We start from the raw sequence: 27,663 nt of genomic DNA on the forward strand, positions 1-27,663 counted from the left end.
AGAGATTCTGGGACCAAAGGATTCTTGGGTATCTTTTGTGTATAATGATGAATACTATTTAATAGGATTGGAGATCTGTTTTACTCAGAAGCTCAAAGGGATCCATGATTTCATGGGTGTGGGTATTGCCTCCAACAATTTAGTATGCAACCCATCCATATTAGTCCATACTGAATGACTCTTGTCTGATTCCACCCTTAAGTTAAATTCAAAGGAGCCTATCCAATATACTTGGAGCAACCTATTCATTTTGCTACTGTACATAGATAATGTTTAATCATTTTGTGTTTAAATCAGATGGAAAAGTAACAGAATGCTATATGTCATTTTGTTTTATATTAGATTCTTTCATAGGGACAGGAAAAAGCAACTATAAATTAATGCCATTATTCCTTTTAAGCTGCAGTGAAAGCAAAATTTAAGAAAAATCTTTCGTATGTTGCTCTTTAACTCTCCCACCATGTAATCTATCTAAGGGCAATTAGTGATAATGAGTATTGTGGAGAGAAATCTTAATCCAGCCAAGAAAGCATTCTCTGACATGTAGTTTTTACACTCGTGTCTTTGAAAATTTTTTTCCACTAATATTCTAATTGGATGTTTCATCATGGTGAGCTCTAGAGGTTTATGTAGAAAGGTATAAGCTCTAGGTAGTCCTTCTAAACTATAAAGGTTTTGAGTGTGACTCTGGTGATGGACTAGGTGTCAACTGTCTAAAGATAAGCCTAAATAAATTTGGAGAGGCTCATGACCTGGTTGGTCACAGGTTGACAAATGTATTTGGTCCCAGAAATTCTTGAAGACCATCTCTTAAGTCACAAAGGGGTTGTGATGTGTATCAGTGGTGAGAATGAACACAAGGCCAAAACTTCTTATAAACCTATATACCTGTCAGGAGCATTGCTAAACAAAGCTTGGTTCTATTCTCTTTGTGTGTAGAGTGGACTATGAATAAAAATTCTTCTTGGTTGCTCACCTCATGACCTTAAAATGAGGCACTTGGATCTTGAAGGATTTCTGAATTTTAGCAAGTAAACTGATTTTCTAATTCTCTCGGTCCTCTAGTCAATGAATCTAATTTACTCTTTGTCCATTGTCTCTTGCTGAGGAATCAGCTAGGCTAAAGGAAGAACTGTATCCTTATTCTACATGTGGCTGTCCCCATATGTTCTTGCACAAAAAATTAGTATGTGAGCATGTTGGATTTCACTAATGGAAGACTGAATATCTATTATGACTGATCTTGTATTTGGGCAGCTTTAATGAAATATTATGAGGGCAGCTAGGTGGCACAGTGGATAAAGCACCAGCCCTGGAGTCAGGAGTACCTGAGTTCAAATCTGGCCTCAGACACTTAACACTTACTAGCTGTGTGACCCTGGGCAAGTCGCTTAACCCCAATTACCTCACTTTAAAAAATATTATGAGAGAAGTTTGAGTTGGCATTGAATAACTTTTAAAAAAGTAATATGTTGTAGATTAGGGAAAAAAAAGCCAAACAAACCCAGCAACCACTGGCTTTAGAATCATAAGACCTGAGTTCAAATACTGGCTCTACAACTTATTATCTTTGTGAACTTGGGTAAGACATTTTTCCTTTTCCGGGTTTTAATTTCTTCTCCAAACAAGGAATTTGGACCAAATTATCTCTGAAGTCCCTTCTAGCTCAAAATCTTACTCTCCTTTGGAAACTTTTACTGCTTAATTACATGTGTTATCTGAAGCTGGCTGGCCTTTAGTTTGAGTGAATTCTTTTACTTGAAAGTAGGTCTAAGTTATCTGCTGTTTCATTTTTATGTTTCAGTAAAGATAAAATATTAGCAAGTGATTACAATGAATCCACCATATTTTCTTGTGTGTTGCATTGAAATTGAATTTCTGACTTTTATTTTGTTCTTGTTTGTCTTGCATGGATGTAGGCTGCTAACATTAGTTCCACTTAATGAAAGCCATTAGTGAAAAAAATTTTCTTCGCCATGGAGCTAAAGCAGGTTAATGATTTTCTTCCTGCTGTTTAAAAGAGTGATCATATTGCCGGTACTTAAAAACTGTTAAGTGCTTGGACAAAGCTCAAGGAAGTACAAGGATTCATTTGTATGTGTCCAATTTCTCCACAGAAGTTAAATGTGAGGGTTCTGCCCCTTGCTCCAGCTTCTGTGAAAGGCTCTTTCCCAGATGCTTCCTTTGCCAAGTCACAAAGATGAACTACTCGGCCAGTTTGACAAGATGTACAAAGTCCTTTCTTTTATTAATATCTATGAAGCTCCTTTTTAGCTCTCTTGCTGTGATAGCGTATATGGTCCTGCTTCAGGGAAAAGGTTAATGTGAAAGCAGGAGGAAGCAGTTGAGTGGGAAAGGTCTCCGTTGCATGAGAAATTCTAATAACTGTCAGCCCTCTAGAAGAGCAGGGGATGGATCTGTAGAGTAAACAGATTTCAATTTAAATGTTACATTGTGGGGTCACCTCTTGGCTTCTAAAGCTTTCCATTTTCATGTCTGTATATTCTCTGCTTTGGTATTTCACTTGCAAGCCAGTGAGAAAAACCTGAAGATAAATTCAAGATTACTTTTAAGAGCTGAGTTTCTTTTGTTGACTCTTCTCTGGGGAAGAAGGTTGTAAAAAATTATTCTCAAGCTACTTCACTGAATACAACAATATGTTTGTGTCTCTGTATACTTATTAGGGATTAGTTCTTTAAAAAAAAAAAAACCCTAACAACCCAGCAAACCTTAGTGCAGCCATCAAAATATACGCATTTCCCCCCTTTCATTTAATCCATTTCTCTGGTTCAAACAAAATAAGCTATTTTTAACCAATAGTCAGCCAATAAACAAGCATTTGTTAAGTACTTCCCATGTGCTAGACACTCTGCTAGGTACCAGACATATAAATATAGCTCTAAAAGACTCTGGGGATCCTTTTCCATTTACTCTGTCAAGGTGGATTCTCTGAGCTCAGCCTTATCTCCCCATAGAATTCTAAAGCAATTCTCAAGGGGAATGGGTATCTTTCTAATGTTATCAGTTTAAGTAGTCATTCTGATGTGTTTCTGCAATATTAAATGCTCGTGATTAATACCGTAATATTATCTAACCAATTAACACCAATTAGCTTTTATAAAGGGATGTTAAGTGTAAAGATATGGCAAATACAAAAATACAAAAATGGTGTGTTCTGAACCAGGATGCACTGTACACTGTAGCACCTCAAGACCTGGGGAAAGTGGATTACAAGTTAAATTGGCTGTTAACAATTTATTTTTGGACATGGCATAGCTGCTAGGAGAGTGATGCTCTTGGCTACTTCTTCCAGGTTGTTGCTTCTCTGGACCATGTTCCTCATTTTCTTGACTGTTGCTAAATGGGTATAAATTTCAGTCCCTAAACTTCTGGTACTCAAATTTCAGTTTCTCAACTTCTAGTGCTAAAAGACACTAGCCTATATTATTCTTTCTGCAACATTCATTCATTTGGGAGCAGAAAGAATAAACACAAGGTGAAGAAATAGTGGCATCATCTGTGATCATGTGCTTATCTTGAATCACTCTGTGGCAGGGCAGAAGCATCTTTCTATCATTTCTCATTTCCCACTTCCTAGGGACCTGCTTGCTCTCCCTACTTGTATATCTAGCATCAAGATGCCCAAATCAAACCAAATGATGAGCTTGCACTAACCATAAAGGGTAGAAGTCACCATATTAGAAAAGTGAATATTCTCCTGCTAACTTCCTTCCTGCCTTGTCCATCCAAGTGTCTTGGGCAGTATGATATGCAGGTAATAGTAGTGATCTAGTAAGATCATGGATAGTGATAAATCTACAGGTTTAATTTTGGAAAGTGATTCTTTCAGATGTGATGATGGGTATGGCTGTGAACAGCTATCCCAAAACACCAAAAAAGACAGGATTCAAGAAAAAACTATAAGAATAGTTTTCCAGACAGTGTAGTGTAGTGGATAAAAACAAAGGCTGGAGTCAGAGGAGCTGGGTTTGAATCCCACCTCTGAAACTTGCTGTCGATATGACCTTGAAAAAGTAATTTAATGTTGCTTTGCCTCACTGTCCTCAACTGTAAAATGAGGGGGTTGAATTAGGTAGCTTCAGAGGTCTCTTGCATCTTTGAGTTTTTATTCACTTAACCCTGGGACTCAGTTTTATTATTCAATAGTTTTCAGTCATGTCAAATTCTTTGTCACCCCATTTGGGATTTTCTTATCAAAGATACTGGAGTGGTCTGCAACGTCCTTCTCTAGATCATTTTGCAGATGAAGAAACTGAGGCAAATGGGTTTAAGTGGCTTGTCCAAGGTCACACAGCTAGTAACTGTCTGAGGCCAGATTTGAACTCAGGAAGATGAGTCATCCTGACTTCAGGCTTAGCACTCTATCCACTATACCACCTAAATTCCCTTCTCAGTTTACTCATCTGTAAAATCATAGAATTATACTAGATGATGTTCCATCTCCCTTTTATCTCTAGCTCTATGATCTTCTAACCTTATTAAGTTAGGGATAAAGAAGATTTTTTAAAAATCCCACCTTTTCAAATTGTACTTGTAAATAACCTAGCTGTTATTGGAGATTCATCAGTGTCTTTTACAAAAGTTAGCTGAATAATTCTGATCATTAGACTAAATTTATAACAAGATAAAAACCCTGCTGAGAATCTGCTGAGGAAAGAAGAATATTTTCATTATTTTTTTGTTCTTTCTAGCACATTCAAAATTCATCATCATCCTGACATATATTAACACATAAAAGGCAGTGCTAATAGCCACCATCCTGAGGAGTTGAAATCCTTTTTGTAGTTGGTAATTTCAAGTTTTTTAAACATGGATGGCATTTACAGATATGTATTCTCTCCTCTATGATCGAATATATAAGTTGATAGAATGTTATTTGTAAAATTTTATAAAATACATCTTCAAGAATTTTCATTGTATGGGTAGAGCAAAGAAATATCAAGATCTACCCTTATATATTCTGCGTCTCATAATCAATATGTGTTAGGTTAATTTGGTTTAGATTATACAGTTATGTAAGATAATAGAAGGGGCAGCTAGGTGGTGCAGTGGATAAAGCACTGGCCCTGGATTCAGGAGGACTTGAGTTCCAATCCAGCCTCATACACTTGACACTTACTAGCTGTGTGACCCTGGGCAAGTCACTTAACCCTCATTGCCCTGCCAAAACAAAACCAAAAAATTTAAAAGATAATACAAGGAAAAACAACACTAAAAGTCAGCCAGCTCTGGTTAAGGTATCATTGACTAACTCGGTCCAATAGGACAGATTGCAACATGTTCCCTTTCTTTTAGTAGAGAGGTATGGAAGACCAGGCATGCAAAATGGTGCGTTATGTTGCCAAATGTAGTGGCTGCATTGGTTGGTTCTCTTTAAATGTTTGGTCCTCTATTATAGGGGAGAATTACTTCAGGAGGGGGCAGAAAAATGATTTCATTTTGAAAACAAAAACAAGGATATTTGACAAAAGTTAAGTAGTGGTACTGGATCTTTGCTATTAAAGGAAATATTGGCTTATAAAAGGCAGGGAGAAAGTGAGGTTGAACAGTAGATAGAATTCTAGGTCTGGGGACAGGAAGACTGCTTTTCCTCAGTTAAAATCTGGACTCAGACACTTACTAGCTGTGTGACCCTCGGCAAGTCACTTAACCTTATTTGCCTGTTTCCTCATTTATAAAACGAGCTGGAGAAGGAAAGGGCAGGCCACTTCAGTATCTTTCCCAGGAAAACCCTAAATGGGGGTCATGAAAAGTCAGAAATAACTGAAAGCAACTGAAGAACAACAACAAATAAAAGGCAGGAGAATTGGGTTATAGTTCTGACTCTTCTAATAACTAGCTGTTTTATGTTGACCAAGTAACTTAGCCTCTCTAATTTTCCTTTCTAATGTATAAAGAGAAGGGGGTGAATCCAGCAATCTCAGAGGTTCCTTTCAACCTACATTCAATTTACCCAACATTTGTCAAGTTTCTTCATTGTTCCAGGCATTGTGCTAGGCATTGGGAATGTTCAGATAAACAGTGATTCATTCCCTGCCTTCAGGGAGCTTACTGTGGGAATATGACATGTATGGAAATATTGTAATTATTAACACAAGTTGGAGTTTGGTTGGGGCAAAGGACAAATAAATCCAGATACAGTGCTTTAAGAAAATTTGAGGAGGCATATATTATTATGGTATCAGGCAGCAGACTTGAAACCACTGAAGATTTTCAGTTGAGGTATTCCAGGAAGGTTTCATTATGATATCTGATCTAGACCTTAAAAGAAGAGAAAGATGTTAGGCTGATATAAAGGAGAGACATTCTGAGCATGGAGAATGGCTTATGCAAATATGAAGAGGTGGGACAGTATAGGATGAAGTGGGGAAACATTGTATCATCCATTTTGGTTGAAATGTAGTGTGTGTGAAGAGGATTGGCATAAAATGATATTGGAAAATTTTGTTTGATAGAGATTATTGAAGGTCTTAAATATCAAGTTAAGAAGACTGTATTTTATCATAAAGACAGTGGTCCTGGGGGCAGCTAGGTGGCACAGCGGATAAAGCACTGGCCCTGGATTCAGGAGGACCTGAGTTCAAACCCGGCCTCAAACACTTAACACTTACTGCCTGTGTGACCCTGGGCAAGTCATTTAACCCTCATTGCCCTGCCCCCCAAAACAAAAAACAACAAAAAAGAAAAAATAAGAAAGTGGGTCCTTTAGAGATTTTTGAGCGAGGTAGTGACTCTGTCAGAACTATGCTAGAGGTAAATAATGTTGGAAGCTGTGCGAAGGATAAATTGGAGAATGGGGAAACTAGAGATAGGAAGACCAATTTGGAGGCTATTCCAACAAGCAAGGTAAGGTGTCTTGAAATAGGGTGGTGTGATAATATGTGGCGAGTATAGAGGTTGATACATAAAATATTATGGAGGGAGCATGAAAGGATTATCCTAAAATTTTGACTCAATGAAGACATATCTGCAGAGTACTGAGACAATAAGGCCCATGTATGTCACTTTGAGATTTTACCAGGAACCCAACCTACACCAATGAGGCTAAAAAGAATGAGCACTGTCTTCCCAATGCTGATTTAATTGTGTCATTTTTCTGCCCCTAGAATTTGTTTGGGTAGCGGTTGTGTTCATAAATTCCCAGAGATCAGAATGGAAAGATACCATACAGGTCATCTAATCAAACTCTCCCTATTTTATAGAAGATACAACCAAGGCTCAGAGAGGTTGTGGTTTGCTATAGGTCATGTAGGTGGTAGATAAAGATTCTGAGATTTGAACTTAAATCCATTGCTATTTTCAGTATACCATGAAGATGAGGATCTGGTCATAGCTGATTAAGAAATGGAGTAAAAAATTACTAGGGATGATGATAGTGGTGATGGTGGTGGTGATGGTGGTGATGGTGATGAAGCAGGTTATAAGTTAATTTTCACTCGAATGAAGATCTTGACTCTTATGTGTTGGCATTCTGGTTCTTCCCACAGAGGTCTAGGCATGCACTATTATAGGACTATGGAAATAGCACTGCATGAAGACCATAGGGAATTAAAGTTTGTATAAGAATTTTATTTTCCACAAATTTTGGTGGGATGTGAAATTGGCATTATTAACTCTGAACCAGAATATCGTGGAAGCTATTGCGACAGGGTAAAAAAGGCTATTATATTTGTTGCAATCAAGATTTATTACATCTTTCCAAGTTGATTTCAAGTGATTTCCTTTATGTTCTAGACATAACGGCATGATGGGATACTTGCTATTTCACACACATGGCATTTAATCAATAAATAAAGCAGCCAATTAATAAACATTCATTAAGCAGCTACTACATGTGCTAAACATTCCACCATCAGCTCTCTGTATGCCTTTACACAGGCTGTCTGATCTGTTTGGAATATTCTCACCTCCATCTCTTGGAGTCCTTTTTCTTCCTTCATGGTTCAGCTCAGTGTCAAAATCTGGGTCTTTCCTTATCATCTAACTCTGTCTCTCTTTGGATATTTTGTATTTATTTTGTGTTGACTTCTTGGCATACATGTTGTTTTCTCCTACTAGGCTGTAAACTCCTTGAGGACACTGACAGTTTCAATTTTGTCTTTTATTCCCCCAAATCTAGCATGATATCTGGCGAGTAGTAGGTGCTTGATAAATGCTTGCTGTTAAAATCATCATAGTGGAGGAGTTTAGTGTACAAAGTTCTCTCCTTGGGATGTAGGAATGTGAGAGACATTGGATCATCATCAGGGAGGAAAAGCTAAAAGGCCCAATGCCCTTTGTGCCATTGATGCAATTATATAGGAAGTCCTGTACCATGTGCTTTGATCCCCTTTGTTCTTCCCCTCTGCCCTTATCCACTTTTATTGCCTTCATTTAATGTTGATAATCACTTTTCTTCACCTACCTCCTTCATTCTGCTCCCTGCTGAGACTCTGGAATATAGACATGGCATTGAGGAAGGACAAAAACCACATTTCTGTTCAATAAAAAGTTTTGTGTGGGGACTTGTAAACTTCTGTCCTAAATATATTTTTTCCATTTAATAAAATGTGAAGGAGGGACAACAAAGCACCATTATGGTTCATTATCTCTGGGGACAAAGGAATGACTTTCTAAATGGATCCTGATGATTTCACCTTGTCCCCATCAAGCTTGGCATTATTAGTATTAACATTAGTCTTGAAGATATTCAGAATAGCGAATGTTTTGAATGCAAACAGGGAATAAATCATATAATATTATCCTTTATATTCTGCCTATTTCTCAAAAAGAGGAATTGAGGTGGCATGCTATGTTAAAAGACATATTTAACAGAAAAATTAATAATAAAACAAGAAGAAAAAAACAATTTTAAAAAGTAGAGAAATAGGTTACCAGCCAGCTGGAATGAGTTAGTTCCTGTAGGTAAGCAACAAATTTAACTTTGTCTTTCCTAGCAGCTAAGGCAAAACGAGAAACATGTTGAATGATGTAGTATTTATTGCCTGATAAAAGAAAACATGCATATGAATTCATTTAAAGGGACAAACTTTCTTCCTTGATTTTGATTTTTGGAAAGAACTTGTCATATGGATCTTAGTATGAGGAACAGTTGGTAACCTAATATTTAATGTCTTCAACTCTGGTTTTGCAAAGAATGAAGACCCATTTTTCAAATAGACTTTAAAGAAAAATTAGCTCTCTTTAGGGAATGAAAGCAAAACCTTAATTCTAACTAAGTGAAGATAGTTCTGCAGGGGAGTGAGAAAATGTAGTTCAAATATGTTGCTTTCAGAATTTTACCAGGAGCCCAGCTTGCACAGATTAAGCAAAAAGGACTGTTTTCAAAATATTGACTTTATTGTATCATTTTTTTCTGCCCTCAAGACTTCAATGGATCGCTACCATTAGTAGGATTAATTATCAACTTTTCTACCAGACATTGAAGGCCCTTTGCTGCTTGGCCTCAACGTTCTTTTGAATCTATCTCCTTTTGCTTTTCTGCATGGCATCCTTTCTTTATTGATGAACTGGTTCAGTCCATGCCCTTGAACATGTCTTTTGCTTTCTAATCTTTCAAATTTTGCTTATGCTACATTCTCACTTAAAATATTTTCCTTTTTCATCTCTGATTAGGACTCAGAGGGATTATTATACACATTCGACAAATGTTTAAAAAATACCTGCTATGCAAAGGGTACTGTGCCCGGTGCCAGGAATAGAAAAAAGAAACAAAAAAGTCCCTGCCCTCAAGGAACTTATTTTCTATTGGGAGCGTGATAACAACATAGGTATGTAAACAGAAGTTAATTTGAGGAGGGAAGGAGTACTACTTATCAAAGGACTTGGGAAAGGCTTCCCATAGGAGATAACATTTGAATTGAGCATCAGAAGAAGCTAAGAATTAAAAAATGCAAAGGTGAGCCATCCTCATCAAGGGGGCACCATGGTCAAAGACACCAAAGTGGGAGATCAAATGCTGAGTTCAAGGAATAGTAAATAGTCCAATCCAGCTAGAACGTGGATTCTTTTAAAGAGAGTGAAGTGAAGCAGTTCAGGGTAAGTAGGCTGGTGCCAGGCTGTCGAGGGCTTTACCAAACTGAAGAATAGGCATTTTATCCCAGAGATAATAAAGAGTTTCTGAAAATTATCAAATAGGGAAGTAGCATGATTTGTCTAATGCTTTAAGGTGAGGACTTTGGCAGTAATTTGGAGGATAGAATGGAGACCATAATGTTGTACATTTAGCTCACGAGAGTTGAGAGTTGTATAGAATGTTGTACATTCAAATTATTATAGAAAGACAGTACTACTTATGCTACCTACCTCCTGGGGTTGTTTTGAAGAAAGTGCTCTGTAAATCTTAAAAGTGCTATATAATAATGTAAGTTATCATCACTATGTTGTGCTCACATTGAAAAGAACAGCATTCTGGAGATTGCTTTGTAGAGTGACCCTAGCAGCATTTGCCTTGTCACCAGCCCTAATTGTCATAGGGAGCAGCCAGGTTTCTCAACCCTAAATAGATGTTCTTTGAATCTTTGCTACACTGTACATGAACAGAGCAAGAAAAATTGAAAACATATTTATTGAGGCACAACAAATAAAAAAATACCAACTCATTTAAGAATTTGAAGACTGAATAGCGACACACATCAGGCATAGTTCTGTGATCTTAATATAGTCATGATGAGTTCATGCTTCAGCTAGAATATGGAACCAGACAAAATCATGGTTGAGTAGTAGGGACTACACTTATTTTAATTCATCCTAATGATTCAGCAAGGACTTATCAAATGCTTATTATATGAAAGAAACTATGAGAAGTGCTGAGAATACCAAGCAAATACAAAAACAGTCCCTGCCCTCAAGAAGCTTACATTCTAATAAAAACCAAGAGTCATAAGCCAACTGCTAATGTCACAATGATTTTAATGTCATAATTATTATGTATATTGTTCTCCTGGTTCAAACTACTGTCTTTCCTCTGTATTCTTCTTATTCATTCTTTCTTATAGTTTAGTAGTATTCTATTATAATCATATTCTACAACTTAAGGCATTCCTCAATTGAAGGACATCTTCTCCCTGCCTTCTATGTTACCACAGAGGCTGCTGCTATAAATATTTTGTTATATATGCAACTTCATTTTTTTTTGGTCATTGGTCTTCTAATACATGCTTAGCAGTGGCAGCTTTACATCAAAGGGCATGGACATTTTAGTCACTCTTTTCTGCATGAATCCAAATTGAATCTAGAGTGATTGCACCAATTCACAGATCCACTAATGATACAATTTAGATTTGTCCCATTTTTGGTCATCTTTGACATTTTGCTGTGGATGTGAAATAATTACTAAATTAGTTTATTTGTTTTTTCTTATTCTTAGTGATTTCGGGCATTGTCATATAGTTACAGTCTTCATATTAGTGGTTTGGGGCATTTTTATGTGGTTATTAGTAGTTTGTAATTCTTTTGTGAACTTGTTTCATTGATCATGATCTACTAGAAAATGGCTTTTGATCTTGTAGATTTCTGTTAATTGCTTATATAGCTTAGGTGTCAGATGCTTATAAAATATATATATATATATGACACTATATATATATATATATATATGACACAAATATTTTTTCTTAGCTAACTTCTCTCTCTGTCTCTGTCTCTCTGTGCCTCTGTCTGTGTGTCTGCCTGTCTCTCCCCATCACAGTTGCTAACTACCCCTCTCAGTTAACCAGGAGAAAAAAAACCCTCTTATAATAAATAGGAACAACTAAACAAAACAAATTCATACAATGATCATGTCCAAAAATATAGGTTTTTGTTCCTTGCACATCAGTTTGTGCTTCTCTGTTAGGAATGTGGAGGCTGGTGGAAGGGGAGGCTTTCTGGGTAAGACTTAAAGGGTTATCATTCTCTATTAATTCATGTGGATTTTACCTTGTTGGGGTACCTTCTTCTTTGTCTTAAGGATTCAGTTGCATATGTCCTATATGTGTTGTATAATTCCTCTCATCCATAATTCCTTTGGGGGGGTGTTTTTAAGAGTTAAAGGGGTCTGGGGAAAGTACGTACTATGTCATATTTCTGGTCATGTGACCCAAAGTCTTAGATTCATTTTTTTAATCTATAAAAGAGAGAAAACCATACTTATACTAAATATCTTTAGAAGACTGTTCTGAGGAAATTCTATGTATTATATTAAAAAGTGATAAATGAGTTTAATATTATTAATAATGCAATTAGTGCCAACAGAAGCCAATAGCCAAATTAAACTTTAAAAACTGAAATGAATTCTTCTCCAACTAGGTTCATCTAACAAAAAATGTGATTTTGAAGTTGACTTCTGTGTGATGACACTTGATGGTAGTATGCAGGTAGGCTGGACTAAAAAGAATGGAATTACTAGTACTTCACCTCCATACTGCAATCACAATGGAAACGAGTCTGGTAAGAATGTTTAATTAATTAATAAACTTATTTTCTGTTATTTTATTATATCTTTGGTGGTATTCTAATTCTCTTTCTTAAAACAAAGGCGAGTTATGTTTATTCTTATGTTTCTTTCTCTGTTGGTTTAAGGAAGATAGTTTTATAGAGTTAATGAGATGTCTCAATGATTCAGTCAAGAGAATAACTTTCAACCACTATTATTGAAGTAAAGGCTGCTTTATTGGTTATGACTTTTCTTTGTAAACTAATTTTTAAAATAGAGATCAATAACCATATTTTCATACCTTTAGTACCTTATGGCTACATTGACTTCAGCTCATTTCATCTACTTGTGTCTTCTACTGACTTATCTCAAATGTTCACTATCTCTCAAAAAACCCCTAACATTTCAAAATTCTTCTCAATATTACATGGTTTATAGTTACTTTTCCTTCTCTCCAATGTACCCTTTTTATTCTCTCTCCATATTGATTTGTATCACTTCTGAATTTGATTGCCTATATGAAAGTCTAAATCAATAGCTTTTGGCTCCTTTTTTTTTTAAGGAACTATTTTGTTTTGTTTTGTTTTGTTTTGTTTTTGTGGGGCAATGAGGATTAAGTGACTTGCCCAGGGTCACATAGCTAGTAAGTGTCAAGTGTCTGATGTCGGATTTGAACTAAGGTCCCCCTGAATCCAGGGCTGGCGTTTTATCCACTGCACCACCTAACTGCCTCCTAAATTTTGGCTACTTTTAAAGATGCTTCATCATAGTAAACAGTGACTGAGGCTAGATATAAATTTAGTTGTGCGCATTTAATTTCTGATATTTCTATAGTGCTTTAAAGTTTGTAAAATTCTTTTCATCCTGACAACTTTGTGAAGTTAGGTACTATAAGCATTATTATCAGCAGTGTTGTCTCATAAAGCAGAAAGGGTTAGGGGAAAATAAATACAGCTTAAAGAAAATCTGGCAAGACATACAAAGTCATCCCAAGGACATTTAAGGATGAAAATAGAAGGAGGAGAATAGACATAAGAAAACTGAAAAAGACCTGCAGACATTTATAACAAATTAGTTTTTCCATCAAGAACAGTGGAATCAAGAAACAAAATAACATTAGTCTAGGACACATTAGGGGGAAGGTAAAAAAAGGTACTAAAAGGCACAAAGCAGAGATGGGAAAATTAGATGGATTGGAATATCTATCTATCTATCTATCTATCTATCTATCTATCTATCTATCTATGTGTGTATACCTAGATATATACATATGTATGTAGACACACACATATATATATACATATATATTCTCTATGTATATAAATACTGATATGATATACATAGAATATATTTTTTAAATATTACACGGCGAGAGAGAATCTTTTCTGAAGTGACACAATTATGAGGGCATAAGAGATTGATAAATAAATTATTTGAGGGAGGGGGAAATGCCATAAAGCATAGTTAAGATAAAAGTTCGGTGAGAAAATATCAATTGCCCTGATATTTATGCCTACTTTCCCAACCACAAAAGATCTCTGATTCACCTAATGTGAAAAGGGCATCCTAATGAGGATGTTAGTTGGGAATGAAAAAAGTTGTGTCAAGAAATATTTAACAATGAATCGACTCTTTATCATTTCACAATTGAATAAAAGATTTAGAAAATAGATTTTACTGAGCTTGTTGCCAATTATTTAAAAAAAAACCCTTAATGTCACTTTTTTGGTAAATAGGGGTTTTTTTGTTTGTTTGTTTTGGGTTTTTTTTGTGGGGCAATGGGGGTTAAGCAACTTGCCCAGGGTCACATAGCTAATAAGTGTCAAGAGTCTGAGGCTGGATTTGAACTCAGGTCCTCCTGAATCCAGGGCTGGTGCTTTATCCACTATGCCACCTAGCTATCTCAACAGTTCCCAATTCTTAATTCAGAATCTTTCCAGATTCCTTGGAAGATACAGGGATAGCCCCAATCAAGGTCCTATTTGATGAACATAAACCTGAGTGAGGCAAGACATAAAACAAAGAGTTATAAGTTCATTATAGGTGTTTGCCACAGCATTAGAGGAGACCCTGTGGATTGTTTGGGTTTTCCTGGGGAAGTCCTCCATATGCTTCTGTTTAAAGATGATGTGGTATTGATTACATCAGGCCTCAGAACCTTTCAGAGCTTTCTCTTTGAAATCTACAATCATTTAAAATAATTTTGCCTCAATACCTTACATAGGAATAACGAAGTAGAAGACGATGTCTTTTGACCAGATTATAACATGTATTTGGATGGGAAACTTATAAAACTTCTCCATCATGATGAATATCTGGGAAATATAGTATATATCAATACCAAGTTGGGACCAGGGTTAAACAGGAAGAGGAGAAGGTGAGCTGGATTGCCTTCAGGAAGTTGCAAGGATCTTTTAAGGACCCCAAGCATTCTAAGAAAGCCCAGGCCCATCTTTTTAAGGGCCACATTGTAGCAGGGTTGCCATGTAGAAACAAGACACAGAATACTACAATTAAAAAGGAATATCTTACAGAGAACAATGGAGACACTCATAGCAGATGTAAAGATGCTGTAACATATAATTAAGAAGGGACTTCAGAGAAGAGTAGAAGTAAAAGATATCTGACAGGAAGAGAAGATGTGTGGGTCAGGTGGTAGGAGTAGCAGATGGCAGATGGGCAGCTAATGCACTTCCCTGATAGATTTACAATGGCAGGATAAATTATTAAAGAGATCCACTGAATCTGAGTGCATGCTCTTTAATTAAATAATGGAAGCACTTGTATAACAGCCACATAGGATGGTTGACAAGAATTTCCAAATGGATGTGATTAAAGAAATATTTGAATGTTTACATATTGAGAAATTGAGCTTTAGAGTTTGAGAGACTTTGCCCTATGAGCACATAGCCAATAAATATCAGAGGTAGGATTTAAATTTAGGGTGTTCTGACTCCAGGTCCATCATTCTATGCATCCCACTTTTCCATGATGTTTCCACTTAAGCACCTATATTTCTCAAAACAGGTTTTGGTTTTAAAGCTTTAATTTGAACCCCCTGTGATTCAGCCTTATAATATATGTTCAGTATTCTAGTTAAATGTGGAAATGCAGATTAGAAAACAAGTGTTCTTTTCCAGTCTACCTCTAATGAACAAAATTGATGTTTCCACTCTTAGTTGTTTTGTTGTTAACTAAACATTGGCCAGGTGGGATCTCTTTTTCCATTCATACTATTACTACTTAATTACTATAGAAAATTTCTGAATGCTGAACTTTATGTAGTTTTTTTGCATTTGTTCTAGAATATTCATATTGTTAAACATTTAATCACTGCTTTCACAAGTTTTGGAAGTCAAGGATGAAAAGCTATTAGAATGTTTAAAATATTGCTCTGTCAATATTTGAAATCTATTAAAATTCAGTGCAAAGTAATTAAAGCATCATATTGATTTTTGTAAAATATGGATTGGATGCAAATCAAATCCTTGTGATTAAAGCAAATTCAAACAAGGCTTTCTAATTACAGTTAAATATTTTTAAATGAAGAAAATCATTGTGTTAGTCTTAATGATAATTAAAAAGAGGAGAAAAAATATGAGTCTGAGACTCATTGTTCTGTTCCTGAGTAAGTAGATAATACTTTTAATAATTCCAGGGGCCAGGAGATGTCAAAGTGGATTTATTCTGTTATTTATAGTACTTAATTTGCTAGAAATATGAAATCTAAAGGTTATTTATAATTGCCTATAATTATGAGAAGAAAGTTATTTGCTCCTTTAGTCTGAAATTTTAACTGTGATATATTTATTTTTCTTTTATTTTTAAATAGCAAGGAATTAAAAATCCTGATCAACTAATAAATTATAAGCTGACATACATAAATAATGAAACACATGCAATATACATGCAAAACACATGCAATTATCCAGAATGATTCTAATATCATTTTTGCTACAAAGTAACTGTATGAACTTGACCAAATTACTTTGCACATCAGTTTTCTCATTCATAAAATTATACTTCTGAAATAGAGATTTAGTTATGCTGCTACTGTTAAGGGCTAAAATTCTAGCTAGTCTGTCTAAAATATCTAATGAGTGGTCGCCAATAAATTATAAGCTTTAGCAAGAGTTAGACTTTTAAGCATTTATTAAGGAGAATAAGAATTTGGTAAAGAGAGAAGAAAAGGCCTACATTCATCTATCTATTAAAGGGAGAGCACATTTCTAGCTCCCTTCTCCACCAGCGTCCTCAGGAAAAAAGCCCCAGTCAGAGTGCCAGGCTCCCCCCTTCTTCCTCCCACAAGCAAACGTCACTTCCTGACGCTAAAGAAAAGACTCCTGGTCTTGCCCTCAAAGACCTTCACTTCATCACAGAATTTTCCTATAGTAAGTCTCCAGTAGGTGGCATCATTTCTTTTTTTTTTTTTTTTTTTTTTTTTTTAGTGAGGCAATTGGGGTTAAGTGACTTGCCCAGGGTCACACAGCTAGTAAGTGTTAAATGTCTGAGGCCAGATTTGAACTCAGGTACTCCTGAATCCAGGGCCAGTGCTCTATCCACTGAGCCACCTAGCTGCCCCTAGGTGGCATCATTTCAATCATTACACTACCCTACTCAGGAACCTTGTTTCACTCCTTCTTGTCTTTAGGATAGCAAATCTTTACCTTGCTTCTTCAAAATCTTGTGGGCAATTACCCTCCCAGTCTTATTTCATGTACCCTCCTAGACTTACTGTCCAATTAGCTATTTCCCATACCTGATCTTCCTTCTCCTATTTCACTTGCCTTTGCACAAGTAATCACCTATGTCTGAAATACACTTCTTCCTCACTGCTGCCTCTTAGAATTTTAAAACATGTCCTTTAAAATACATCTAACATTCTTCTAACAAGAGGACTTTCCTAATTCCATTGCATTTCCTTGTAATGCCAATTGTTAGTGTTCTCATTATTTTGAAATTGCCTTTGTATAAACACCATAATTTAAAAAAAAATACCTCTCTGGGTTTATGTTGGATTCTCCCAGTAGGATATAAGCTACTTGAATGGATGGATTTTAAGATTTTTTTTTCTTTTTATCTTTTGTGACTAGAATAGTACATCCTATACAGTTGGTACTTTATAAATGTATATTGAATTGGATTGAGAAGGCTGGTCCAGAGAGTGCTGAAGTTCCTTTCAGCTCTCTCATTCTATGGTTTTATCACTCTTATTTAATTTTATCCAAATGACTCCAAGAGTGTTATTGCTATTGTTTGATCAAGTCATTTTTTCAGTTCTGTCCAAATCTTCATGACCTCATTTCACATTTTCTTGGCAAATATACTGGAGTGGTTTACCATTTCCTTCTCCAGCCCATTTTACAGATGAGGAAACTGAGGAAGACAGGGTGAAATGCCCTGTCCAGGGTCACAACAGCTAGTAAGTGTCTGAGGGTGGATTTGAACTCAGGAAGTGGAGTCTTACTCACTTTAGGCCCTGTGTTCTATCCACTGCACCAACTAGTTGCCAAATCCTAGTACAATCCAGGTTTAAATAGAATCATTACTGAAACATCCATTTGATTATGCAATGGATAGGGGTTGCAATTGATGTCATCAGATGACATATACACATCTCTGAGATCATATACTAATAAAAAATAGTGAACCATTAAAAATAATTCATGGATTCTGCTTCAGATCAGTTGAATTAAATGTGTTAACAACATCTATTTAGTTTATGTTTGAATATCCAAGACCTGTGGGCTTTTATTCAAAAGTAATCAAAATCTATATTCCCATTCCTCACGCTTTTTGACAGAGAGATAACATACTAGAGATGCAGAATAAGTGCATTGACAGATGTAGCTAATATGTTGATTTGTCCCATTGGACTACACATACACATTACATAAGAGGGATTCTACTGGAGCTTTGGGATAGATTAGCCAGAGATGCAAAGAAAAATGAACATTCAAAAAGACTTAAACAAATAAACAGAAGAAAACCAAAAAAAGGTAGAAGGGAAAACAGTCAAATAGAACAGTTTTGTTGCTATCTTGTTAAATATTATATGTAAATATTTCTTTAAAAGTTGTTGGTAACAGAAATACATTGTTTCTTATAGAGTAATCTTATGCTCTGCATATTCAAATGTTTATTGATGAGGAGGTTTTTAATAAAAAAGAAAGTTGAATTATTTCAATAAACATAATGTGGAGAGGTATACTCTTATATGTACTTCTAGGACTTTTTAGTACTTATATGCAACATTGCATAGATTGATAGACCTTAGGTAAGGAAGACTTGGGTTTGAAATTGCTTCTGATGTTTGCTAGCTATGTGACTCTGGACAAGATGCTTAACCTGCCTGAACTTTTATTTCCTTATCTGTAAAGTGAGGATAATAATAATAACAACAACAACAACAACAATAATAATACCTATTTCAGAGGTTGTGAGGCTCAAATGTGTACAAAACACTTTTCAAGCATTAAAGTATTATAGAGGGGCAGCTAGGTCGCACAGTGGATAAAGCACCCGCCTTGGATTCAGGAGGACCTGAGTTCGAATCTGGCCTCAGACACTTGCCACTTACTAGTTGTGTGACCCTGCGCAAGTCACTTAACCCTCATTGCCTAGCCAAAAAAAAAAAGTATTATAGAAATACTGTCATATGTGCAGATTGCTCATAAAACAAAGTTTAAAATCCAGCTTTTAGGAACTGGAATTTTGAAAGAAGTTGACTTTGAAAAAGACTTTAAAATGAATGAATAAATGAAAAATATTGTGATCAAGTGTGTGGTGTGGTCTGATCAAGCTAACCAAAAAACTCTTTATCTCATTAAATCATCATTGGTTTTGATTCCCTTTCAGAAGAGCAGGGAAAATTGACTTTTAATTATAGTTGCACTCTTTATTTTTATTGGTTAGTGTTGAGGACTGTATGCAGGTATGGACAACTACTCAGTGGTGGTTGCAGATCACTGAAGGGGTCCTGTTACCTAATTTTAAAATGTTTTTAGGTTCAGGATTATTCCTCTTCTTATCCTCTATAAGTCTCAGTCTTATGATGCCATTAATTATTCTTTTGTGGTTCTGCCATTGCCCAGTTGGAAGGCAATGGTGATAGAAAAGTGCCGATATATGATGGTGGCAGATGGGGAACAGCAGGAGATTTGGGATTGAGTACAAAGGAAGAAGAAGCAATCCATATTGACTCTAATTTGTGCTTGTTAGAGACCCTCTTTTCCTTTGATGAATTTTTTAAACATGGTGTTAGCTTCCTCAATCTCAAAACATCCATCTATTTTTTTGTATTCTACTGATTACCTGCATAATATTCCGGTGATTAGATGATATGCTATGATTCACCAAAGATAGAGATTTTTCATTGTGTACTGGATAATTGGAATCCTGGGTGTTTCTCTTCCCTCCCCCTTTTTTGTTCCATTGTTTATATATCAAGCTAATAAAGTTTTAGAGTCAGTTGGGAGTGAGTTCTATTCTGACACCATTTTGAATATACTGATGCATCAATGGGGATTTGCAACAAAAATAATTAGTAGGCATACAAAGTTATGAATGTAACTTTCCACCATATATCAGAACTACATAAAATATTGCTTTCTTCAGTTTTCCCTAGAGAAAAGTTTTCCCATAGAACATTCTGTTACCTTCTGGTAGTATTGTCCCTAAATGATAGCAGGCAGATGGCTTGTTTGTTTATTGGTTATATTTATAAAATTGTGTTTCTTCAAGGCATAAAAATAAAATATGCCTAAGAAATATGAAATGCTCAAATAATATTACATTAAAATAAAATATTATTTTACTTATTGCATCCCTTCTCTCCTAGACTCTCATTGTCTAGGAGAGTAGTGGTCAAAGGATATGAACAAAAGATCATCAGAATTCTTTTTTGTTATTATATTATATTTCCAATTCCTTTAATATAGAATCCAGAGGCTGATATAAAGGACATCCAAATAGTCCTTAAAATATCTTGGTAATGAAGAAGGGAAGTCATTAAGTTACCTGGGGTTCCAATCTTTAGGCTCTATTGAGGCAACATGGCTTTTTATAAAGAGCTTTTTCTTTGAATTCAGAGGAACTGGTTTAGAATCTTAACTGTGATACCTCCTAGTTATATAATCTTAGACAATTGATATAGTATTTTGAGAGCTGGCCTCAGAGGCAAGATGACCTATGTTTAAGATTTGCTTCTGGCCTTGATCCAGGGCCCGTCACTTATCCCTTTAGAGCTCCAGGCAACTTTTGTAAGACCATATGTTTTAAACAAGGTACTGATTTGCACTAGTTTCCTCATCTGCTAGTAAGCTCCTTGAGGGTAGGAACACTATCTTTTGTCACTTTTTATATCCCCAGCATTGAGCACATAATAGGCCCTCAAATTTTCATTGATTGAACTGATTGGTAGTTTCCTATAACATGAAAAATGTAGTTTCTATTTCTCTAAATGCTCTCTATATTTTGAGAACATTTTGTTGTACATATCTTGGAAATTATGAGTATTTGATATTATGACATCGATGAAAAAATTCTTAGATTTTTTTTTTACATATCAATGTTATTTCTGGATAATTGTGGGAAACTCCTATTTATGATAATGGTTTACTTTCAGTGTGGATTATTTGTGGAATTCCTATATTTTTATATATGTATAGTGTAGGGATTTGTTATGTTCTCATCTATGAACATTAGCAAGCTTCTTATGTATAGTACTAGTGATCATGTTCTTGTGTCTTTCTACACAATTTGTAGGCAGCTAGTTGACACAGTGGATAGAGCACTGGCCTTTGAGTCAGAAGGAACTGAGTTCAAATCTGACCTCAGACACTTGACAATTACTAGCTGTGTGACCCTAGACAAGTTATTTAACCCTGATTGCCTCAAAGATCTAGAGTCATCTCCTGCCATCATGATGTATGTCTTGCCACTGGACCCAGGAGGCTCTGGAGGAGAGAGTGAGGCTGGTGACTTTGCACAGCCTTCTCTCACTCACATCCAATTCAGTTCAAGGCATGATATCACCCCAACATCATGGTCCTCTTCAAGAATGAAGGATGGGGTCTGCTAGGTGGCAAAGTGGATAAAGCACTGATCCTGGAGTCAGGAGGACTGAAGTTCAGATATGACCTCAGACATTTGACACTAGCTGTGTGACCCTGGGCAATGTTAAAGGCTAAAATTCTAGCTATTCTGTCTAAAATATCTAATGAGTGGTCGCCAATAAATCACAAACCTTAGCAAGAGTTAGACTTTTAAGCATTTATTAAGGAGAATAAGAATTTGGTAAAGAGAGAAGAAAAGGCCTAGATTCCTATCTATTAAAGGGAAGGCACATTTCTAGCTCTGCTCTCCACCAGAGTCCAAAGGGCAGAGCACAAGTCAGAGCACCTAGCTCTTCCTTCTTCCTCCCACTAGCAAACGTCACTTCGTGACGCCAAAGAAAAGACTCCTGGTCTTGCCCTCAAAGACCTTCACTTCATGGGCAGAACTCTTCTACAGTAAGTCTCCAGCAGGTGGCGTCATTCCAATCATTACAGTTAGTTACTTAACCCTCATTGCTCCACAAAAAAAGAATGAAGAATGAAAAATAACAATACAATTTGTTCAGGCATTCCCCAACTGAAAGACAGTTCTTTAATTGCTAGATTTGTTTGCTTTTTTTGTCTCTACAAAAGAGAATTGCTATGAATATTTTCATATATACAAGGCCCTGTTTTCTTTGATTTCTTTTGGTATAGCCCTGTCAGTTGAATAGCCAGGTCAAAGGGTTTTTTAAAATAATTTTCAATAACTGTTCGATAACATTTTGTGTATAATTACAAATTTCTTCCATAATGCTTGTGCTCATTCACAGGCCCATTAATCATCAACGTACTTGTTCTCCCACAGCCACGCTGATATTGGTCATTTTCTTTTTTTGGTCATCTTTGCCAACCTTTTAGGCATGAGCTAGAATTACTTTATATTTCCCCCTATCTTTCAATAGACAGATTAGATTTCTTCTCTCTGATGATTGCCTATTCACATCTTGACTTAGACCATTTATCAATTGAGAAATAGCTCCTGTCCTTACAAATTTAAATCAGTTCCTTATATTTTTTGGAAATGAGGCATTTATCAGAAGAAGTTTTTGCAAAGATTCCATTTTCCCCCAGTTAATTGTCTCTTCTGTAATCTTAACTTTGCTGGATTTGTTTGTGCAAAAACATTTTTCTCAAAATATTATCTTTTTACTATGGTTCTCTTGAGGGTGAATGGAGGAGGGATACTGGAAGAAATTCTGGTGACATTAAAAAACTCAAAATAGTTCAATAAAAGTTTATTTTATAAAAGAAGAAAGATGAGAAGAATAAAATGAATAATAATAATTAAAATCCCTGTTATTTGGTCTTCAATGGGTTTTTCTTTCACAAATAGTCTAGAGAAGATATTTACATACCAGTACTTACTCAACTGCCAAAAAGTAGTAATTTTATACACTTGTGCTGTAGTTCCCTGAAAGCTAAGTAAGAATGAGCTGTTGATCAAAACTATCTGGTACTGGCTAAAAAATAGAGTGGTAGATCAATGGAATAGGCTAGGCTCAGGAAATGCAGTAGTAAATGACACTAGTAATGTAGTGTTTGACAAACCCAAAGACTCCAGCTTCTGGGATAGGAACTCAGTATTTGACAAAAACTGCTGGGAAAACTGGAAGATAGTATGGCAGAAATTAGGCTTAGACCAACATCTTATACCTTATACTAAAATAAGGTCAAAATGGATACATGATTTAGACATAAGAGGTGATACCATAGGTAAATTAGGAGAGAAAGGAATAGTGTACCTATCAGATCTTTGGAAAGGAGAACAGTTTTTGACCAAAAATGAGATAGAGTATATTATAAAATGCAAAGTGGATGATTTTGATTATATTAAATTAAAAAATTTTTGTACAAACAGAAGCAATGCATCCAAAATTGGAAGGGAGGCAGAAAGCTGGGAAACAATTTTTGAGGCCAGTGCTTCTGATAAAGGCCTCATCTCTAAAATATATAGGGAATTAAATCAAATTTATAAGAATCCAAGTCATTCCCCAATTGAGAAATGGTCAAAGGATATGAACAGGCAGTTTTCTGATGAAGAAACCAAAGCTATCTATTCCCATATGAAAAAATGCTCTAAATCTCTAATGATTAGAGAGATGCAAATTAAAACAACTCTGAGGTACCACCTGACACCTATCAGATTGGCTAAAATGACAAAAAAGGAAGATAATAAATGTTGGAGAGGCTGTGGGAAAATTGGAACACTAATGCATTGTTGGTGGAGCTGTGAGCTGATCCAACCATTCTGGAGAGCAATTTGGAATTATGCCCAAAGGGCGATAAAGCTGTGCATACCCTTTGACCCAGCAATTTCACTTTTAGGTCTTTTGCCCAAAGAAATCATGGAAGGGGGAAAGGGACCCACATGTACAAAAATATTTATAGCTGCTCTTTACGTGGTAGCAAGGAATTGGAAGTTGAGGGGGTGCCCATCAATTGGGGAATGGCTGGACAAGTTGTGGTATATGAATACAATGGAATACTATTGTGCTGTAAGAAATGATGAGCAGGAAGAGTTCAGAGAAACCTGGAGGGTCTTACGTGAGCTGATGATGAGTGAGATGAGCAGAACCAGAAGAACATTGTACACAGTATCATCAACATTGAGTGTTGACCTACTGTGATGGTCTATATTCTTCTCACCAATGCAATGGTACAGAAGAGTTCCAGGGAACTCATGATAGAAGAGGATCTCCAAATCCAAGAAAAAAAAAGAAAGAAAGAACTGTGGAGTATAGATGCTGATTGAACCATATTACTTCTTTTGTTTTGGGTGCTGTTGTTGTTTTTTCTATTTTGAGGTTTTGCATCACTGCTCTGATTCTTTCTCTTGTAACAGGATTAATGCAGAAATAGGATTAATGTTATTATGTGTATATATATGTGTGTGTATATATATATATCTATATGTATATGTATAGAGATATATAGATATAACCTATATCAGATTACCTGCTGTCTAGGGGAGGGGGGGAGGGAGGGGAGGGAGGGAGAAAAATCTGAAATTGTAAAGCATGTATAAACAAAAGTTGAGAACTATCTTTATATGTAACGGAAAAAATAAAATATCTCATTAATAAAAAAAAAAAGAATGAGCTGTCGAAGGATAACAACTTGTCACAGGGCCATTTCTTCAATGAAATTCATTCATTTAGAATTTTTTTCACAAATTAGATGTAAGTACAAATTTTGATGTCAATTTTTTAAAACTTTGTTTTCCAAATTCTCTTCCTCACTCCCTTCCTCCCCAAGAACTCAAGCAATTCCATATAAGCTATACATGAGCAGTCCTGCAAAACATTTCCACATTAGCCAGGTCATAAAAGAAAACAAAAACAAAACTTCAGATAAAGTAACCAGCAAAAAATTATTCTTCAATCTGTATTCAGACAGTATCAGTTCTCTCTCTGTAGGTGGACTGAATTTTTTATAATACCTTTAGAGTTGTCTTGGATCATTGTATTGCTGAAAATAAGCAAGCCATTCACAGCAGATCATCTTGCAGTATTTTGTTATTTTGTATACAGTAAGTTTCATGTTGTATCAGCTCATGCAGGTCTTTCCAGGTTTTTCTGATAGCATTCTGCTCATCATGTTTTTTATAGTAAACTGCATTTATATAGTACTTTAAAGAGAGATTTCCTTACAATACACCCATGAGATTGATTCTTGCAACAATAATAGATAACATCTGCATAGTGCCTTATACCTGACAAAGAACCTTCTTCACAGTAGCCCAGCAAAGTAAGTACCACATATTTTATCATAATCATCAGTCATCATCAATCAGTCCTCATCATCAATCAGTTCTCCTCAGTCAATTCTCATCTTCATCCAATCATCATCAATCATCTTATATTACTCTTGCCTCTGCTTCAAAAATTTTTTTCCAGTTACTATTGCTGTTTCCCTCTATCCTATTCCCTCCCCTATGATATTCCCTCTATTTTATATCTTCTTTCACCCTATCCCTCCTCAAAAGTGTTTCACCTCTGACTGCCCCTTTCCGCAATCTGCCCTTCCTCATTTCACCCCTCCCTCCTTATCCCTCTCCCCTCATCCCCTCTTGCAGGGTTAGATAGATTACTCCACCTAATTGAGTGGGTATGTTGTTCCCTCTTTGAGCCAACTGTGATGAAATTAAGGTGTTTGAGCCAATTCTGATAAGTGTAAGCCTCATTCATTGCCCAGCTCCTGCTCCATCTCCCCCCCCATAAGTCCTTTCCTGCTTCTTTCATATAGGATTTTACTCCATTCTACCTCACCCCCTCCTGCTTCCCCAGTGTAATCCTCTCACCCCTCAATTTTACCTTAAAGATATCATCATGGGACAGCTAGGTAACACAGTGGATAAAGCACCCACCCTAGACCCAGGAGGACCCAAGCCCAAATCTGGCCTCAGACACAGGACTCTCACCCACTGCGTGACCCCAGGCATGCCACCCAACCCTGAATGGCCCACAGAAATGCTTTACAGATATTATTCCTTAATCATATTCAATTACCCCCTATGCCATATATCTAAATTTATTCCAATCACCTGCCCTAATACTGAGAAAGTTCTTATGAGTTAGATGTATCATCTTCCTATGTAGGAATGTAAACAATTTCACATCCCTCTTTATTTCTTTTTCCTGTTTACCTTTTCATGCTTCTCTAGGGTTTTGTATTTGAAAGTCAAATTTTCTATTGAGTTCAGGGCTTTTCATCACAAATACCTAAAAATCCTCTTTTTCATTGAAATCCTCTTTTTCCTTCTGAAAGATTATACACAGTTTTGCTGGGTAGGTGATTCTTGGTTTTAATCCCAATTCTTTTGCTCTCCAGAATATCATATTCCATGCCCTCCAATCCTTTAATGTTGACACTGCTAGATCTTGTGTTATCCTGACTGTGGTAGCACAGTACTTGAATTGTTTCTTTCTGGCTTCTTGCAATATTTTTTCCTTTATCTGGGAGCTCTGGGATTTGGCTATAATATTCCTGTAAGTTTTCCTTTTGGGATCTCTTCCAGGAGGTGGTTTGTGGATTCTTTCTTTTTTTGTTTGATTTTTTTGCAGATCAGTGAGGGTTAAGTGACTTGTCCCAGGATACACAGCTAGTAAGTGTCAAGTGTCTGAGGCTGGCTTTGAACTCAGGTCCTCCTGAATCTAGGGCTTGTGCTTTATCCACTGTGCCACCTAGCTGTCCTGGTGGATCCTTTCAATGTCTATGTTATCTTCTACTTCTAGAATATCAGGGCAATTTTCCATGAAAATCTCTTGGAAGATGTTGTCTAAGCTCTTGTTTTAATCATGGTTTTCAGGTAGTCCAATACTTTTCAAATTATCTCTCCTGGATCTATTTTCCAGGTCAGCTCTTTTTCCAAGAAGATATTTCACATTGCTCTTTATTTATTTGGATTTGCTTTATTGTGTCTTAGTTTCTCATAAAGTCACTAGCTTCCATTTGTTCAATCCTAATTCTTAGGCAATTATTTTCTTCGGAGAGCTTTTTCATTTGGCTTTTCAAGCTGTTAACTTTTTTTCTCATGACTTTCCTGCACCACTCTTATTTTTACCTCTACCTCTTTTACTTTATCTTCAAAGTCCTTTTTGAGTGCTTCTGTGGCCTGGAACCAGTTCATATTTTTCTTGGAAGCTTTCAATGTAGGAGCCCTGATATTGCTCTCTTCTTCTGAGTGTGCACCTCAATCTTCCTTATCACTAAAGAAACTTTCTATGGTCAGCATCTTTCTCTGTCTGCTCATCTTGCCCATCTTTTACTTGACTTTTAACTTTCTTAAAGTAGGGCATTGCTTCCAGGGCACACTGTCCCAAGCTTCAGGGGGTACTACATTGTACAGTTTAAGGAGAGGTACATTCTGCATTCACCTGGCCTGTGCTCTGGTCTGAAAATAACACCAGGCCTACTTGCTCTTCAACCAGAAAACAAAAAATTTGTTTTGCTGGGTTGGAAGCTCTGGCAAGTCTGTGCCCTACTCCTACCTGGGCCACTGCCACTCAAAGCTGCTTCCTGGTTCCTAGCAGGGGTAACACAACTGCATTCCACCTCAGCACAAGCAGAGACCTCTGTAATCTCTCCCTGGCCAACCACTCAACCCTCTCACCAGACCATGAACTTACT

At 36.2% G+C, this 27,663-nt stretch overlaps 1 protein-coding gene across 1 annotated transcript in view; it reads left to right on the forward strand.

The window, feature by feature from the left end:
- The window catches only part of MALRD1 (MAM and LDL receptor class A domain containing 1), a 910,872-nt gene that overhangs the window by 11,000 nt on the left and 872,209 nt on the right, over positions 1 to 27,663 (forward strand). Inside the window, 1 exon segment of the mRNA XM_043967510.1 lies at positions 12,310 to 12,450. Within this exon segment, the coding sequence (XP_043823445.1) occupies positions 12,310 to 12,450 (141 nt within the window).

The sequence above is a fragment of the Dromiciops gliroides genome, chromosome 5 (genome assembly GCF_019393635.1).
Source record: "Dromiciops gliroides isolate mDroGli1 chromosome 5, mDroGli1.pri, whole genome shotgun sequence".
In the NCBI taxonomy this organism is placed as follows: Eukaryota; Metazoa; Chordata; class Mammalia; order Microbiotheria; family Microbiotheriidae; genus Dromiciops; species Dromiciops gliroides.